Genomic DNA, 17,932 nt, shown 5'->3' with positions numbered 1-17,932 from the left:
TGTACGTAGATGATATATTACTAGCAGGAAATGATTCAGAGAAAATTCAAGAAGTCAAAAACAAATTGTGCAATGTTTTTGAAATGAAAGATTTGGGAGAACCCAAATTATTTTTAGGCATGAAAATTCAGAGGGACAGAGAACATAAACTAATGAGACTAAACCAACCTGAGTATACACAGAAGATACTTGAGAGATTCAATTTGAACGAGAGTAGACCACAAGGTACCACAAGGTCACTCGTCAAGTGAAAAATAGATAGTCAGAGTTACCAAAGAAAATAAAAGACAGATAAACAAGAAGCAAATGACCGTATAGAGAAGCCATGGGGAGTTTACTGTACTTGGCAGGAGTCACTAGAACGGATATTGCATATGCAGTAAATTACCTGGCTAGAAAACAAGTTGCTCCATGAGAAGACGACTGGAAATATGTCAAGAGAATCTTTCGCTATCTGAGAGGCACTTCAGAGCTAGGATTAACTTACAGAGATTGCGGAGATAATTTAGAAGCCTTCACAGATACCAGCTTCAGGGATTGTGAAGAGTCTAAGTCAACAAGAGGATATGTGATCAAATTGTATGGAAATACAGTGAGTTGGAGGAGCTACAAACAGAGCTGCCCATCACTATCCACTTGTCAGGCAGAGTACCTCGCCATGAGTGAAGCTTGTCAAGAGCTAATCTCATTGGACAAGGCTATCAAAGATATCATAGGCAAAACGAGTTACTCTGTAACTGTTTGGTGTGATAACAAGTCAACTGAAAAATGCACTGAGATGGATGGATCTCAGAATCTCAAAAGTATCGATGATGATCTGGAGACTATTCAAAGAAAATTAAGAGAAAGAGAAACAACAGGCTCGAAGAGCCATGTTGCTGAGAATCATGGAGACTATATAAAGAGTTGTGTCCTTGAAGGCAAGGTGGTAGTTAAATGGATTAGCACCACAGAAAATCTAGCCGATATAATAACTAAACCTTTACCTGGTCCCACGCATATTACATTAAGAGACAAAATTGTCGGAAACTTCAGAGATTAAAAATATAAATACAGAGTCAAATGTTCTTTTCCTTTGCTTTCAGCATTCCGTAATCAGAAGTAGCGGACCCTATTAAAAATTTTACTCAAGATCGTATTTAAGAACTTACGTAAGATCTTATATCAGATCTTGTCAAAGATCTTGTGTAAGATCGTACATAAGATATTATCAGCGATTTTCGACCAAGAACGAAGATAAGACTTTACGGAGGATCTTATATAAGATATTATGTTCATGATAAAAATAAATTATTTTTATCAAATATTCATTCAAGATACAATTATTTGTAGAGAGAGAGAGAGTAGTAATTCTTCTACGTTGACTCGATCCCTCGGTGGTTATTCAAAATAGAATGATCTTGGCTCTATCGGTCTTAAGTGGCAAATAGTTTTTTTCGGTTGTTCTCTATAGAATTCTGTTTATATTACATTATAAGATATAAATGTAAGTGTCGAAATGGCTAAGGGGTTAAGTCATTGGTCTACTATTCAAAAGGTCTTGGGTTCGAGCTCAGGTCTCGGCGATTTTTTTTTATAATTTTCAACCCTGATTGAACCCTGAAATCCAGGACTGAATTCAGTCTGAAATCAACGCTTAATCCACGTTGCGTTTTTGAACTAATTTAAATTTTATTCAACGTGGATTCAGCATTGAATCAGTATGGAATCAACGCTAATTTCAGACTAAAATCAGTATTGGAATCAGCATTGGTTCGACGTTGATCGTTTCGACGGGGGATCAATGTTGAAATAATGTTGATTTCAATACTGATTTCAGTCTGAAATTAGCGTCGATTCAATACTGAATCCACGTTGAATCAACGTAGATTTCGACAACGTTAGCATCCCACGTCAAAACGATCAACGTTGAAATAATGCTGATTTGATATTGATTCCAGTCTGAAATCAACGCTGTATCCGCGTTGCGTTTTCGGACTAATTCAATGTTGATTTAACGTTGATTCAACGTAAATTCAGTATAGAATCAATGCTAATTTCAGACTGTAATCAATATTGAAATCAGCATTAAATCAACGTTGATCGTTTTGACGGGGATTGAGATATCTTTTTTGTGTATCTTCGCTAGGCCGCAATATTTTGGAATCGTAGTATCTGTTTGTGTAAATTTGAATTTGCTGTATTTTTTGCCGAAAAACCCATTATTATTCCACGTGTTCATGAATTTTTGGAACCTTGTTTAAAGTTTTTTAAGTGGATTTTTTGGTATTTCTGTGTATGTTTCTGTATCGGACAATAGTTTTACCATTTTCTCAATGTAGTCTGTTTTTTTTATCGCTACGGTCACGTTGCCTTTGTCAGCTAAAATGAACAAAATGTTTCTGTTGTTTTTGATGAAGTTTTTTGTTTCTATTAGTTTATTTTCAAAAATTTTATCTTCTATTCTCGTATGTTTTCTAAGTTTTAGATACATTTGATAGTTTGTGTATCTTTAACTTCACTTTTCGGGTTGAATTTTCTTCCTAACGATGTTATGAATTTGACGTTATTAGGAATGTCGGTGTCTGTGAGATTTTTAAACCATTTTTCACAGTTCGAGTCGGTAACAATATCTGTGGTTGTGTTGTTGAATTTCTTGTTGTGTTTATTGTTTAATTTCTCACGATACCGGATATTGTTTGAATCCTGAATATCGGTAATTTTTGTCAATGTGTTTTGCCGGATTAATTCGATTAAATCATTGTGTAATCTATCGGATTCAGATTCTAGAAATTTGATGTGTATGCAGATGTCTACTATTTCTGTGTTTAAGATTTTGATTTTTAAGTTTTGAATGAGTTTGTTGAATTTTTTCTTTCACGAGTCACTGTGAAAGTTGACATGTTTTACGTTACTTGAGATGTTCATGATGTGTGCTGGTAGTATGTCGTAGGTTCTGCAGCGCAGTAGAAACTGTCATTGTGATCTGGCTTTTGTGAGATCTCGTTGCAGTGTTGCCCATCTTTTTAGTTGTTGGTGTGCGTCATGTCCATGTCTTCTCCTGATGTCATTGAAGAAGGAGTCATATGTTGTAGTTGAGACCGGTGAAGATCCACGGTCGATAGTACAATTATTTGTAGAGAGAGTAGTAATTGTGCAAGATAGTATAAAAGATCTTGCATAAAACATTACGTAATATCTTTCCCAATTTCTTACATAAGATCTTATGCAAGATCTTACCACCATGATCAAAAGAAATCTTTTTATTAATAATTAAATCAAGATCTTATGTAAGTTCTTATCTAATATCTGATATAACACTTAAAGAAATACCGTTTTATTGATTACTTACTCAAGATATACATAGGATCTTATACAAGATCTTGCATACAATCTTGAGTAAATGATGAATAAAAAGATATCTCTTTAAGTGTTACATAAGGTCTTTTATAAAAACTTACATAAAATCTTGAATAAATTATAAATTAAAAGATTTGTATTGATCATAGTGGTAAGATCTTGCATAAGATCTTATGTAAGATCTTGGGAAAGATATTACGTAATCTCTTATGCAAGATCTTCTATACGATCTTGCGTAAGATCTTGAATGAATATTTGATGAAAATATTACTTCCTCCTAGAGGAGGCTTTGTAATAGTAAAATTTTGAGTTTCGTCAAAACTTCTAGAAAATACTTTTTGGTGTGTTAGAAGTTCAAATCAAGTGTTTTTAGAAAATGCCCGTATGGATGTGTGTGTGCGTTTGTGTGGATATATATGTGTGTGTATGTATACCGTAATATTTTTGGAACTACTCCGTCAATTTCTCCAATTTCTTCAATGTCTCCACTATTTTTTTGTGGACATTTTTGATTTTTGAAAAACACTATTTTGCGATTTTTTCAATCATCCCATTGTTACAAATAATTCAGATATAATGCATTTGAAAGAGAATAAAATTGCATACTTTTCATCGTTTGGTCCTCGGGATCGACCGCTTTGTTCGGCAGATAAAATGAAAAAGATGATTTTTTTTTAAATTTATATCTCTGAAACTAAACATCATAACTTCGCGAAACGTGTCAAAATATATCTAATTAAAATTACAAGGCATTTGAGTTATTTTTTCAGTAATAAATCAAAAACTGAAAAAATGAGTTTTTTTGTGCCTCGATTACGGACGTAAAAAGGCCTTATTGCACTTAAGATTTTGGGAAAAAGTTAATATTTTATGTGTTTTGGCTAAGTTCATTGCACAGCTTTTAAACCCCTATGTTTCGTAAGATTTTGAAGTTTTAATTTTTTTTCAAAAATTTTTTGATTCCTTATATCTCTAAAACAATGTAGTCAAATGCTTCAAAATTTGATTTGGTGATTTGCCATCAAAAAGCTATCTGCTGCTCAAATTTCAAATGATTTCGTCGAGCGGTTTTCAAGTAAAGAGCTAAAATGTAAAAATCGTTTTCTCGAAAATTGCGCCAGCGACTTATCTAATGAATAGCCTTTTGTTTTATGATGGTTAGGTTGGTTAGGAACACATGTAAACATGCGTGAATTCCTGTGAAAAATATTGACGGTAGTGTCCGTATTCTATAATAAAAAACCAACGGAACTCATTGTAGACAGGCTCTGGAGACTGTATAGAATCTAATCTTATTTTTGTATCGCTAATATCAGAGTTCCAATAAAGAGTTGCGCTTCGTCGTTTGTATTTTTCTTCTACAAGTCTGTATTATTATTTCTGGGCTCTGCGCACTCGTTCTATCAATAACTTATCTCTGTAAATAAATAAATAATATTTTTATGTTTTCGTTTCGCAAGCGCTGAATGACTTTGTTCCGATTCAACGTTTAACAATTTTTCTAGAGTAAATTTGCGAAGAGTGTGCCTCAGTGGGTATGATTGCTTTAGCACATCTGAGCAAGATAATCAATTAATTAGTGACATTCAATTAACTTTTCTTCTGCAGAGTAAATCTGTCTACTGTTGCTTTAGCATACTGATCTTTTCACTCAGATGTGCTAAAGCAGTCATACCCACTCAGGCACATACACTTCGCAAACGTAAGTAGTATATGGGCTGGTATGGAGAGACTGGGCGTAGCCTAGGGTGACGTGGCTGGCGCCAGTTGTTTATGTAAACAGAAGCCCATGTTTATATCAACAGTAGCTGATAAGGTTAATAAACATGATTTACGACCGCTACTGTCATAAACAGTCTGTCATCGATGGGTGACTTTTGTTTGTTTATTTATAAATAATTATAAATAATTTTTAAACAAAAGCTATATCACGCATACGATGCCATAAGGTTAATATAAACATGATTTACGACCGCTACTGTCATAAACAGTCTGTCATCGATGGGTGACTTTTATTTGTTTATTTATAAATAATTATAAATAATTTTTAAATAAAAGCTATATCACGCATACGATGCCAGCCCTCCCCCTTTTACTCAAGCAGACCCGAGCGCGACTCTCTCTCTCTCCCCTCTCTACGTCATACTCGCGCGCGTCCGCCAAAGCCGACGTCTACCTGTCGCTTGCGTATACCTGCTGTTTGGCTTTTATTGCCCTAGCGCCGGCTCTCATTCTTTCTGTGCTGTAATAATATGTAACCTGTATGATTTCCTACTATACGGTGCCGCAAAGCCTACTCTAAATTTCAGCTTTGGGGTTTGTTGATGGGATTTGTACACATTAAAATAGAGAAATTTTTGTTTGATACACTCTTATATCTATTTAATAAAACAGTAAAAATTGAATACATGATATATATACGCGCGCGCGTGTGTGTGCGTAGAACAATAAAGCATATTTACAGCTTAGAAACTAACGATAGGAGATGAATAAAAAAAGTTATAGCGGAAACATAACGTCGTACACATCTTTTGCGATTCTGGCTAAGCCAAACGCATAGATTTCTGTTAAAACTACATCTAAAACGTCGACGCTTACAGTGGCGAAATTTAAGTTTGTCTTAACAATTTCGTCGATTTTATATTTATGAAGGGCGTAATACTGTTTGAACGAGTTTACAGTTTTAAGAATTTCACGACACAGTTCAGCCTCTTCTCTTTTCAAAGCGTCTTTTATATAATCTAAAATTGAGTCCACGATGCGATTAACTAATCCCGATAGCTCCTCGAGCTGTTTAAAACGCAAATCGATGCACTCTTTTACCTGACATAAGCCAGCGAACGTTTGTTGATGCATAATTATACTAGGCGGACTCTCGTACTTTTTCTGCTTCTTGCACGCAGGCTGTGCAGGTGGATGCTGTTGTGTTTCCTCGTCATGGCCGCCGCCGCCGCCGACACTGCTGACGAACTGCTGACCGTTGTGGGTTGTCAATTCTGCTGTAGGTGCTGATGTTGGTGTTGGCCTCTCGTCGATGCCGATCGCCCTTGCTCCGAAGCTGTTTGTGAATGTGACATCGTGATTTGGAAGGAGGATCTTGCTAGGATTTCCAAAATCCTGGTAGAACGTGAAGGAGTGATTCAGATATGCATCCATAGCCTCCATCTGATCTTTGATCACTTCCCAGCTGTGTGTGTCGAGTGTCACATACTTGGCTGGCGATCCATTGGCACAAATTTTTAACACTGCTTAAATCTTTCGGGATAGTGATATCTCTCCATCTGTATGGACGAATTTTGCGAAATAAACCTCCGAGCCACGCACCTACACCTCGTCCGCGCTGGTACGTTGAACCGGAATAGACGTGTCTCACTCCTCCACCGCCTACTTGCTCGCCGTAGTAGCGCATGTAGTGACTCATCGTAACATAGCGTTGATCTTTCTCTCTCTCTCTCTCTCTCTCTCTCTCTCTCTCTCTCTCTCTCTCTCTCTCTCTCTCTCTCTCTCTCTCTCTCTGGTGAGTACAGTTGAGAGCTCTGCTTATACATCATTTCTCTTCGTGACCTTGTATCCGAGAGGGATAGACTTTACAGGCGTTTCAGGGACTCTAGGCTCGATTCGGATCTCCGCATTTACAGACTAGCTAGAGACTATGCTCACAAACAAGTCGAGGAAGCCAGGCTGAATTATTATTATTCACGCCTATCTACCTTGACCGACGTTGCCGAGATCTGGAGAGAGCTGGAGAAACTTGGAATTTCTGCCACTAAGGCCCCATTACCATCCCGATTTACCACAGATGAACTCAACAGGTATTTCAGCGCGATCTCCAACGATCCGTTGGCCCATGCCGTTGAGGATTATCTTCTCACCCTGGAAAATCTTGACCTCCTGGAATACTTCGAGTTCAGCACTATAACGGAATCGGACGTGTTGGCTGCGGTTTCGCACTTTGACACCCAGGCCAGGGGAAGTAACGGCATCCCACAGGTTGTTATTTCAAAAGCATTGCCGATTCTCGCTCCCTTACTAAGTCATATTTTCAACTTGTCCATGAACGAACCCTGCTTCCCATCTGCCTGGAAATTGTCACTTGTGCGCGCACTCAACAAAGTCAGTTCACCAACAGCCGTGACTGACTACCGTCCGATTTCACTTCTCTGCTTTCTATCCAAGGCCCTGGAGTGGCTGGTGCACAGGCAAGTCTCAGAATACCTTGAATCAAGGCTCCTACTAGATAATCTTCAAACAGGCTTCCGCACTGGTCACAGCACTCAGTCTGGCCTAATTAAGCTAACTGATGATGCCAGGGCCGGGATAAACAAAAAGAAAGTAACACTTTTCCTTCTCTTTGACTTTAGCAAGGCGTTTGACACTGTGTGTCACGTCAGGCTCCTGAGAAAGCTATCCACCTTCGGCTTCTCAAAGCAGGTCATCCGCTGGTTTGCCTCCTACCTCAGTGGGAGAGAGCAGGCCGTCGTTGGTGACAATAGCGAACGTTCCTCCCCTCGGCGTCTTAACATCGGCGTCCCGCAGGGGTCCGTTCTGGGTCCCTTGCTGTTCGCATTGTATATCAACAACATCGGTTTCTGTCTTGATACCGATGTTTCCCATCTCATCTATGCGGATGACTTGCAAATTTACAGTCAATGCCACCTTGAGGAGCTCGATTCTTTATCAAACAGGATGAGTGCTAATGCCGAGAGGATAATGGGCTGGGCTGCACAAATCAGGCTAAAACTCAATGTTAACAAAACCAAAGCAATTGTCCTGGGCTCCCCCTACTACATATATCTACTTCCCTCAACAGCTAACACTTTCATTAATATCGGGGGTGCCCAGGTCAGCTTTGAATCTTCTGTGCGTAATCTGGGATTGTTGCTTGACTCTAAATTCACGTTACACAAGTGTGTAAGCGTGCTCACTCGCTAATGTACAGGCTTTACTTTTTCAGAAAAAGTACCAATCTCAGATTACGCAAGCACTTAGTGCAAGCGCTCCTGTTTCCCCTTATAGACTACTGTTCTCTTGTATACTGTGACCTGACGCAGGAATTCGACTTAAAACTACAGAGGCTCGTGAACACGGGGATTCGGTAAATCTATGGTGTAAGGAGAGATGAGCACATCTCCCCATACAGGCGGGAGCTGCAGTGGCTTACCACTGCAGCTACCGCATTTCGTAGTAAGTATTTCACTGCTTGTTTCTTACGAAAAATTTTTAACACTGCTGTACCTCCGTAACACTACATCCATCGTAGTATTCAAGAAACTAGCTAAAAATTACTTTTTCGAACTCGAAAACGCATAAACACATAATAATCGTGTACACAATCACGCACACGCACACACTTGCTCACTCTCGCTTAACCCATCTTCACCTCAGCATACTTTCACACTACACACCTACTAAAACAGATACCTCAAACTTATTATTTTTATACTTTTACTACTCTGCTGTACATATTGAATCGTACAACATAATGTACGCAAATAAAAATTAATTAATCTAATCCAATCTAATCTAATCTAATCTCTCTCTCTCTCTCTCTCTCTCTCTCTCTCTCTCTCTCTCTCTCTCTCTCTCTCTCTCTCTCTCTCTCTCTCTCTCTCTCTCTCTCTCTCTCTCTCTCCTCTCTCTCTCTCTCTCTCTCTCTCTCTCTCTCTCTCTCTCTCTCCTCTCTCTCTCTCTCTCTCTCTCTCTCTCTCTCTCTCTCTCTCTCTCTCTCTCTCTCTCTCTCTCTCTCTCTTCTCTCTCTCTCTCTCTCTCTCTCTCTCTCTCTCTCTCTCTCTCTCTCTCTCTCTCTCTCTCTCTCTCTCTCTCTCTCTCTCTCCTCTCTCTCTCTCTCTCTCTCTCTCTCTCTCTCTCTCTCTCTCTCTCTCTCTCTCTCTCTCTCTCTCTCTCTCTCTCTCTCTCTCTAGCGATTACGTTTAAAGTGAAGCGTAACCGTCAGCGTTCCATATTCGAATGGTATTCGCACTTCGTGCTGATCCCTTATATCTATGACAATCGAGCGAAAACTGTGATGTAAAATTGGAATATAATGAGCAGGTGCAAAATGTCTCACGATATTACTGCCGAATTTGTACTTTGCACTATCCACGGAAACTATACGCAGTAGAGCAGCTTGAGTGTCGCCTATAGTGTGTGGCTCGCATACATCCGTGTACACGTAGAGCTGATCGGGAATAGCTCGGGAAAGCGATGCTGGTCTGTTTCCTAGCACGACTACACTGCCCATTGACGATATGACAAAGGTGCCGTTTTTTCGCCGAGTCTCGTAATCTTCGAAACCGAAAATACCGCAAATTTTTTCGTTAAAGGTTGTCTGATGCTGATCCTTGCAGGCACACTTGCGCTGTAGCATGTAGTAGCCCTGTTGAATGGGTGCAACTTCGAGACGCAGGTGATTGTGAAAGGCGACTGATTTATTTATTTCGTTGGCTAGTTGCTCGATCTTGTCGTAAATGCCGTGCGGAAAAAAATGCGTTTCCTGCTCTGCCTTTTCCGATTGTTTAAACGTGTAAAAGGCATCCGATTCTTGAATGTGCGTGACAGTACTCGGCACGTGAATTTCGACGAGCGCAACGGACCAATTCCCGCCGAGTCTGAGCTCGCGCGAGAGCTGCGTTGTAAAGCAGCTGGTGGCGTTTTCGTTGTAGTACGTCGTACTGCTGTTGCTAGGCAGAACTAGGTAAAAATCGTTCTGGTCCATTTTAAAATTTTTTGTACTTCAGAGGCTTTGATCCACGAGTTGAATTTGTCCGGATAGCCCACTTGACGAGTAGCTGCTTCTTCGAGCCACGACCCTTTGTACGAATTACGTGTTCTATTTTGAATTGCTCAGCAGCGTCCGACATGCGTTTCGTGCCAACGTGAGCAAGCTCCTCGAGATAGAAAAAGCCGTCAATCTCCTCGCTGTTCAAATTTTCCAAGATAAACGCTGGTAACTGCTGTCTGTTGGATATGCGCTTAATCTTGAAAACTTCCTCGCTAAAGTTTTTTTTGTATCCCTTCTCGAAAGTATTTTTCGTGCGACTAATGCGTACGTAAGATCCGGGCTTGTATTTATTGATTACACCTGACGCCATCTTTTCGCGATTCTTGTAAGTCGATTGCAGACGAGCTCGTTTCGCTAAATTTTTGCGCGCTTTCGCAGCATTGTAGATGCTCACGTCACAGGGGCGCATCTTTGTACCGCTGTGTTGCGTATGATTGTAAGCCTCGATGATTTTCTGCACCACGTCTATGTAACGTTGCGTGTTATTGTGAGAAAAGTATCGCCACATTCGTTCGCGTATAGTACGGTTTAGTCTTTCCACCACAGCCGCTTGGTATCGGGGTTTCGAGCTGTACGGAATTTGATGTCGCGTTTTTTCAAAAATTCCTGAAACGTCGAGCCTACAAACTCCTTACCCTTGTCGGATTGTAAGAGTATCGGGACGCGACCGTTGCTGGCGTAGAGGCTCCATCCACGCGTGTTTACTCAATACGTCCACCACTACGAGTAGGTAACAGTATCCGTCGTTGTGCTCATTGATCGTGGTTAATTGAAGCAAATCGCACTCCCATACGTCGTCAATGTTGCGCACGTTGTAACTTAATCGCGGAAATTTACGCTTAACGGTGTAAGCCGCGCTAAATAATTTGCCTTTTCGATTTACACGCACGAGATTGCGCGCACCCGCGTAACCAGCCTCGTGCGAGACATCGTAGTATTGCTGCTCGTACGATGACGACGACGCCATGCTTAAAAGTTTGCGAGATGTAGCCACTTGTTCTTTGCTCGATTTCTCGTCAAAGCAGGCGTTGCCGGGGATTCGCTGCTGCTGCTGGTGCTGCTAGAGTTGTGTATTTCCATCAACGCGTCGATACTCTCTTTACTAGGCAGTCATCGTTTCGCTGTATTATTCGGCTCTGTCAAATTTTTACCAATTTTCACTATTTCCGGGTTTCCAATCAGCTTTATCGGCGTGTCGACTGTCTTGATGAATTTGACGAAAGGTAAACGGCCGATGGGCACTTCCGACTGATCCAGTGTTTTTTTCCTGCGTGCGACAACGTCGCTAATCAGTTCTATAATGTTGGAATCTTGTATGGGCCGGCCCGCTATACTAACTCTGCCAGTGCTATCCCACTTCAGATGATCGCCGGCAACGGTTTTCCAGTGATTCAGCAGAAGGAGCGTTTTTTGAGCGTAACTCTTGGGCACGCTGTCGAGTATTATTTCTTCAGTCATTGGTGCCGATGTGGCCTCTATTTCGTCGACGTCGCGCTCGTAATCGTGTTCAGCGTGACGTTCGGAATCTTTGAAAAACAGATATCGCCGCAGTACTTGTAAATAGTTTTGACATTTTTCACGCTGTAAATTTATTCGAATGTAGAATTGTGTGCATCTCGGAATCGAGTCTCGAGAGATTGTTGCCACACGTTTGAACAGAGTTTTCACATGACTCGTTTACTACTCGCGGTGCTGCTGCTGGCTGAACGTTTTGCATGCGCGAAAACATCTCTTCGGGCACGATAATCATTTTTCTCGCACGATCCATTTTAGTCTTCCGCTGGTGCTGCTGCTGACTTTGAATTAAATAACTTCGAGACAAGAGCCCCGATAATAGGTGCGAGTAGAAGCGGCAAAAAAGCACCACCGTGCTGTACGAGAACTCGTTTCTTTTTGTGCCAATCGCTGACAGATTTCTTATTATTGCAAATCGTCAATTTTCTCAGCACGTTTTTGTACTTTTTGAGTCGTCGTTTCGCTGTCGCTCAGTTTCCGTATTATCTTTCAGTGTCACCGATGATTTATCATTTGAAAATTCGTCAGCAGAATTATTGTTAGCTGCTGTATTGTTCTCATTTGGTACTATAAATGATGATCTTGCTGTCTCGGCGTTGTTGTTGTTTTAACCAAATCACGATCTTGTCTTCTTGGCGTCCCTGGGGTTCCAATTAAATCATGGTTCCGTTGTCGTATCTGCTTTTTTCAAAACTTCCAATTTTTCTGTGATGCCATGCAATGACTCTCCAGATTTTGAGTTGTCTTCTGTATTTTCGTCGTCATGTTGAAATAAGTTTTCAATCTATAAAAATATTTGCTTTTTAATAACAATAATTTTTAATTTTTATAAATAACTTAAAACAATAATTAAAATTCTTACGTTTGGTAAAAATACTGGGGGTGAGTAAGTACTACTTCGGCTTGATCGATTATGCTGATCTTCATTTTGCTTTAATGGCATAACAGATGTGCTCGATGCTATATTTTGTTTAATAGTTTAAGCACTTTGTCTTTCGATACTTTTTTCACATACTGCACACTTCAATTGCAAACTTTGCAATATATCATTGGTTTTCTTCACTTTAAACTTTAGCTGCTCAGATTCTTTCTTAGTTAACGCCACATCTAAAACATATAAAGAATTAAATTAGAATAATATATAATAAATAGAATAGTCAATAACATTTTTATTTAATCTATGGGGGTCGAATCTGCGTTTATAATGATGCTTTCGACATCTCCGAAAACCAAATTGTTTGTCTGATATTATATTATGTATTTCCATAAAATTGTAGAGCCTAATAAAAATTATTCTTTCAAGGATTTTCGCAATGTTTGAAATGAGGGATATCGGCCGGTAGTTAGACATCAGAGTCTTAACCCCAGCTTTATAAATAGGTATAACTTCAGCCCTCTTGAGGGCTGAAGGCCATACTGATTTCTCAATGCATAAGTTATAGATGTATTCCAATGGTGAAAGAATGTAATCTGCTATAGTTTGAAGGGTAGCTACACTTATATCATCCACTCCACCTGCTTTTTTTTCATGGAGTGTATTATTTCATGTATCTCTATCGCATTCGTAGGTCTGATGAACATTGATTGATTATTACTGATTGGAAGTTTTACCTCATTTTCGTCCGGTACGACAATATGATTACTTAATGTTACTCATATTGTACAGAAATACTCATTCAAAGTGTTTGCTATTTCCGCTTTATTTTCAAGCTTTACGTTATTGTCATAAATATATTCAATTTATTCCTTTTTTGTACAGTTGATTTACCTAACTTAGCCTTAATTGTTTTCCACAGTTTCTTTGGATTATCACTGTTTCGCTCTATGGTTTCGCGATCGTATTTTACCTTAGCATCTTTGATGACTTTATTTAATATTTTTGAATAATTAATATAGTCCTGTTTCAAAATTTGACACGTTGGTTTGCTCTTCATTAAATTATACAAGTTTTCTTTTCTTTTGCAAGAGATTAATATCGCACTTGTTATCCAGTTTTTGCGTGGTACAGAATCTTTCTTTTTGTTTTTGTTTGCTTTGTTTGTAATAGTAGCTTTATCAATACAGTGTTGTATTATTTCTATTAATGATTCTATAGCAAAATCCGGGTTATCTATGCTCAAGATAGAGTTCCAATCAATTATAATAGCAGAAATTAGTAGAGAGATTGCCGATGCCGTGTTAAAAAGGCGTGCTGAATTCGATCACGACACCACCATGCGGTGTGTACTCGAACTATACGTTTAGAATTTAACTGTTTCACTAACGAACGCGAGTCGCGTGGGCACAGGAGGGTACAGGAGGAAAAGACTGACACTCCGATGTACTATTACTCAACTCTGAAGACTTTATTTAAACTACTCATACTGAAGAAAATTGAGCGTGTGCTGAGTCTGGCGGCCAGTCCCAGAATGTCGACCGGGTGCGTACTCCCCGCTCGCCACGGCGTGGCGTCGGTCGAACGACATCTTGAGGCTGACTCCGGCGGTACCCCGCTAGTCGAAGTCAGGCCTCGGCTGCAGCGTCTGCTTACGCTGGCGCCGACGCTGTCCAGCGCGTGGCGCCACATACGCATCTAGCAAAAATCTCCCATTCTCGCGTCTGCGCACTCACCAGCTGCAGTCTCGCGCGCTGATTGGGTCACCGAGCTCGCGCGCTGTTCAAAAAGAGATGAGGGGAAGAGCTTTTCGGGAGCCGACAATGCGCAAAGCTAGGGTTCAAATCTTGTGCAGGGATTTTTTTTTATTCATAATATTATTTTACATTAAGTATAATAAAGTACATGTAGCCTCAATATAGATATTGTTTAATGATTTTTATTCTTATTATGAAACACTCTAAAAGCCAAAGTTGAAAATCTGTAAGTGGAAAGTTAAAAACGTACATTTTAAACTTTATAAAAGATTGAAGTACACCTATATTAATCTTTAAAAACTGCCCGATGTTCGGAAAAGATTAAAATGATTATTTAACATTGTTGTGGGTTGCGTCAAACGATTAAATTTATCAAATTACATTTTTGTGTATATAAGTCTTATTTCGACCTCATATATTATTACGGGTTGAAAAGAATTAGGTAATAAATCAGGCTGAAAATGATTAGGTAATAAACCAGGCTGAGTAAAGATTATTCAGGCATATTATTATGCTAATAAGAATGTTAAAAAAACGAAATAAACGAATGTAAAAAAATTGTAATTATTCGAAGGAGTCATGATTAAAACGAAAGGAACAAGTTAAGCTTAAGCTTAAACAAAAATAAATCAAACTAACAAGCCACCCCACCCTCTCGATAAACATATGCTACTTTCGATTAATTGACTCCAACGACGTTCGTGGCGGCGCGGTCAACATCGTGGCTCGGTATTCTTATGCACTCGAGTTCAAGCCCGATGCCCGGCATATTTTTATTTCTTTTTTCTACTTAATTATAACATTGATATTGTATGTAATAATAAGTAATATCTTATTATTTTATTTATTTTAATTATCTTATACGTACAATATCGTTTCCGGCTAGGTACTAATAATTAAGGCATATTATTAGACTAATAAAAATGTTTGAGTAACAACAGGAATGCAAACTCATTACCGCCCACAATTAAAAATTATAATTATTTAAACTTCTTATGGTTAAACATAAACGAACAAGTTAAGCTTAAGCTTAAACAAAAATAAATCAAACCAACAAGCCACCCCACCCTCTCGATAAACATATGCTACTTTCGATTAATTGACTCCAACGACGTTCGTAGCGGAGCGGTCAACGTCGTGGCTTCGTATTCTTATGCACTCGAGTTCAAGTCCGAGACCCGGCAAATTTTTTTTTAACTTTCTACTTGCTTATAAAAATATATAATATGGAATAATAACGAATATCTCATTATTTTATTCATTTTAATTATCTCGTTCATATGATATCGGTTTCGTAAGTACATGTAAAACCAAAAATAATTTAATGTTTATTCATACAATTGAGGACTTTAATTTTATGAAAAAGTTAACAATCGTACTTATATTCATTGCAGCCCCCCTACATACTATACTTATCTAAATCAAAAAATGATTGCTGAAGCAAAATATCATATTGCATTGTTATTTTATTAAATTTTATCGTTTTACTTATTAATTCTGAATAATAATTAATTATTAATTATAGAATTGTATTAATTCTGGTACTTATATATTGCAGGTCCCTGGTGTACTTTAATATAATATATATTCCTTATTTGTACATATTATATAAATTTTATAAGCAAGAAGAAAAAGAAAGAAAAAAAATTTGCCAGGTATCGGACTTGGATTCGAGTGCACAAGAATACTGAGCCACGACGTTGACCGCGCCGCCACGAACGTTGTTAGAGTCATTCAATTAAAAATAGCATATGTTTATCGAGAGGATAGGATGGTTTGATGGTTTAATTCAGTTATGTTTATTAAGCTTAAGCTTAATTTATTTCGCATTAACAACATTTGCCATTGCTAACGAAGATTTCTTAATTTTTTCGGGTTATATTTATGAAGATGACCTTTTCTGTGCCCATCTCCAGCTGCGACTCCTCTCTGTATATCAGAAAATTCAATTTTTTTCACAACAATGGGTGTATTATTCATTACAAATTCAGGTAACGTAACAAATTGTAAAATGCATGCATCCTTTTTATGATAATTTATTATAAGGTAATTCAATTTTCTTATAATGCATATATATATAAAAATATATATATATGCGATTCTTCAAAACAACAACAAAAAGAATATAAAGACAACAATCGATTATTAAGTCGACAAATCCACCAGTACATTATATATGTATGTTATATCTTGTACAATAAATTATTAAATATTTTTCAACAAATATAAATAATAATACATTTTGATAAATATTTATACATACAAATTATTTGTTATCGATCGCATTCTATATTTCAAATGAATATTTGTAAAAAAATATTTATATTCATAAATGCATTTGTGATAATAAATGTTAGGAGGATAAACTAATATTTATTCATTCAGTGATAAATGTACAGTTTTCCACACCACCGTTTAGGTACTGTTTCAGGCGCGTTGGTTTTTTTTTATTATACTTTGAATTATTTTATGAGAAAAAATAGTAATATCAAATAATTCAACGACATGATTAAATTAAATAATATTACATTATTTTTTCATAAATTAATTCAAAATATAACCGTGGTCCCATCGCCCATCGAAAAAAATATCCTTTTAACTTTCATTTAGTTGCAGCAATTATTTATATAAGTTGCATATGTTCCGTTAGGAACATGTATACTTATTCAGATAAATTCATCATCTATATTCATAAAATTATTTTTCAATTTTAATCAAAGAAGTATACAAAAATAATCACAATAATGTTTGGATTCTATTTACACCATGTCATATAATAATACGAAATAGTCTCATGCAGTATTGTGATTATTTTTGCCTATAGAACAATTTTTAACATTAACATTTCTAATGTACTACAAATATTTTCTTATTTGATTGGTTGTAGTTATTTCCAAATTATTTTTAAATAATTATATACATGTATATATTTTGTCACGCAAAATAACGCTCTTAATCTTGAACAATTGTTTACCTTAGAAGCTAAAGCTATACTGCAATGACCTTAAAACCATATACCTCAACTCAACTAGTATTACCAGAAATAAAAGTATTATAGTACCGATAAATAAAAAGAGAATTAGTAATAACAATTGTTATATTGAAGCGATCTCAACGTTTATTTCACTGCCGAACAATTTAAACGTGAGAAATAAGTTAATCGAGTCAACAAAAAATAATTAAAGAATTTATAAAATCCAATTGTTGAAAGCTGAAAGATGTATGTTTCTACTTAAAATATTAAATATAAAATAATTTATATGATGCTAAAATATTAACAAAAAAGTAGCAGTATGGAGGCTTCTAATTATGCGTATTATTGGATAAGATTGAGTTTTAAGTTTTTTTTATTGTTATTTTATTATAATTATAATGCCAGGCCTGTGGTCAGATCACCTTTTTTATCTTTGAAGGAAAATGGTAATAAAATGGTAAATGGTAAATAAATATCTATATGTAACACAAATATTTACAGAAACAATCGACTAAGAAAATCAACAGTATATAAATATATAAACTCAAACATTTTTAATATTTTTTAACTTTTGATTTTTACTAATAATATCTTTCTTATTTGATTGTTTTGTAATGTTATTATGCTCTCGAGTTTTAGCAAATATTTTAGTAAGTATGCATGTTATCTATGTTCATAACAAATAATGTCTT

At 37.3% G+C, this 17,932-nt stretch overlaps 1 protein-coding gene across 3 annotated transcripts in view; it reads right to left on the bottom strand.

Annotated features, from left to right (window-relative positions):
- Positions 1–17,932, bottom strand: part of LOC103315351 — a 59,359-nt gene that overhangs the window by 31,992 nt on the left and 9,435 nt on the right. For 2 of the 3 annotated variants that reach the window (XM_031927007.1, XM_031927006.1), the window contains exon 1: positions 9,407–10,081. The exons of the other annotated variant lie outside the window; for it this stretch is intronic. In XM_031927007.1, coding sequence (XP_031782867.1) covers positions 9,407–10,054 — 648 coding nt within the window. In that variant the 5' untranslated portion in view covers positions 10,055–10,081. Of the gene's footprint in view, positions 1–9,406; positions 10,082–17,932 lie in introns of those variants that run through there. 3 annotated transcript variants of the gene reach the window in all.

The sequence above is a fragment of the Nasonia vitripennis genome (genome assembly GCF_009193385.2).
Source record: "Nasonia vitripennis strain AsymCx chromosome 3 unlocalized genomic scaffold, Nvit_psr_1.1 chr3_random0008, whole genome shotgun sequence".
NCBI lineage: Eukaryota > Metazoa > Arthropoda > Insecta > Hymenoptera > Pteromalidae > Nasonia > Nasonia vitripennis.
Note: the sequence above shows the minus strand (reverse complement) of the source record. Positions and strands in the feature narration are given on the sequence as shown.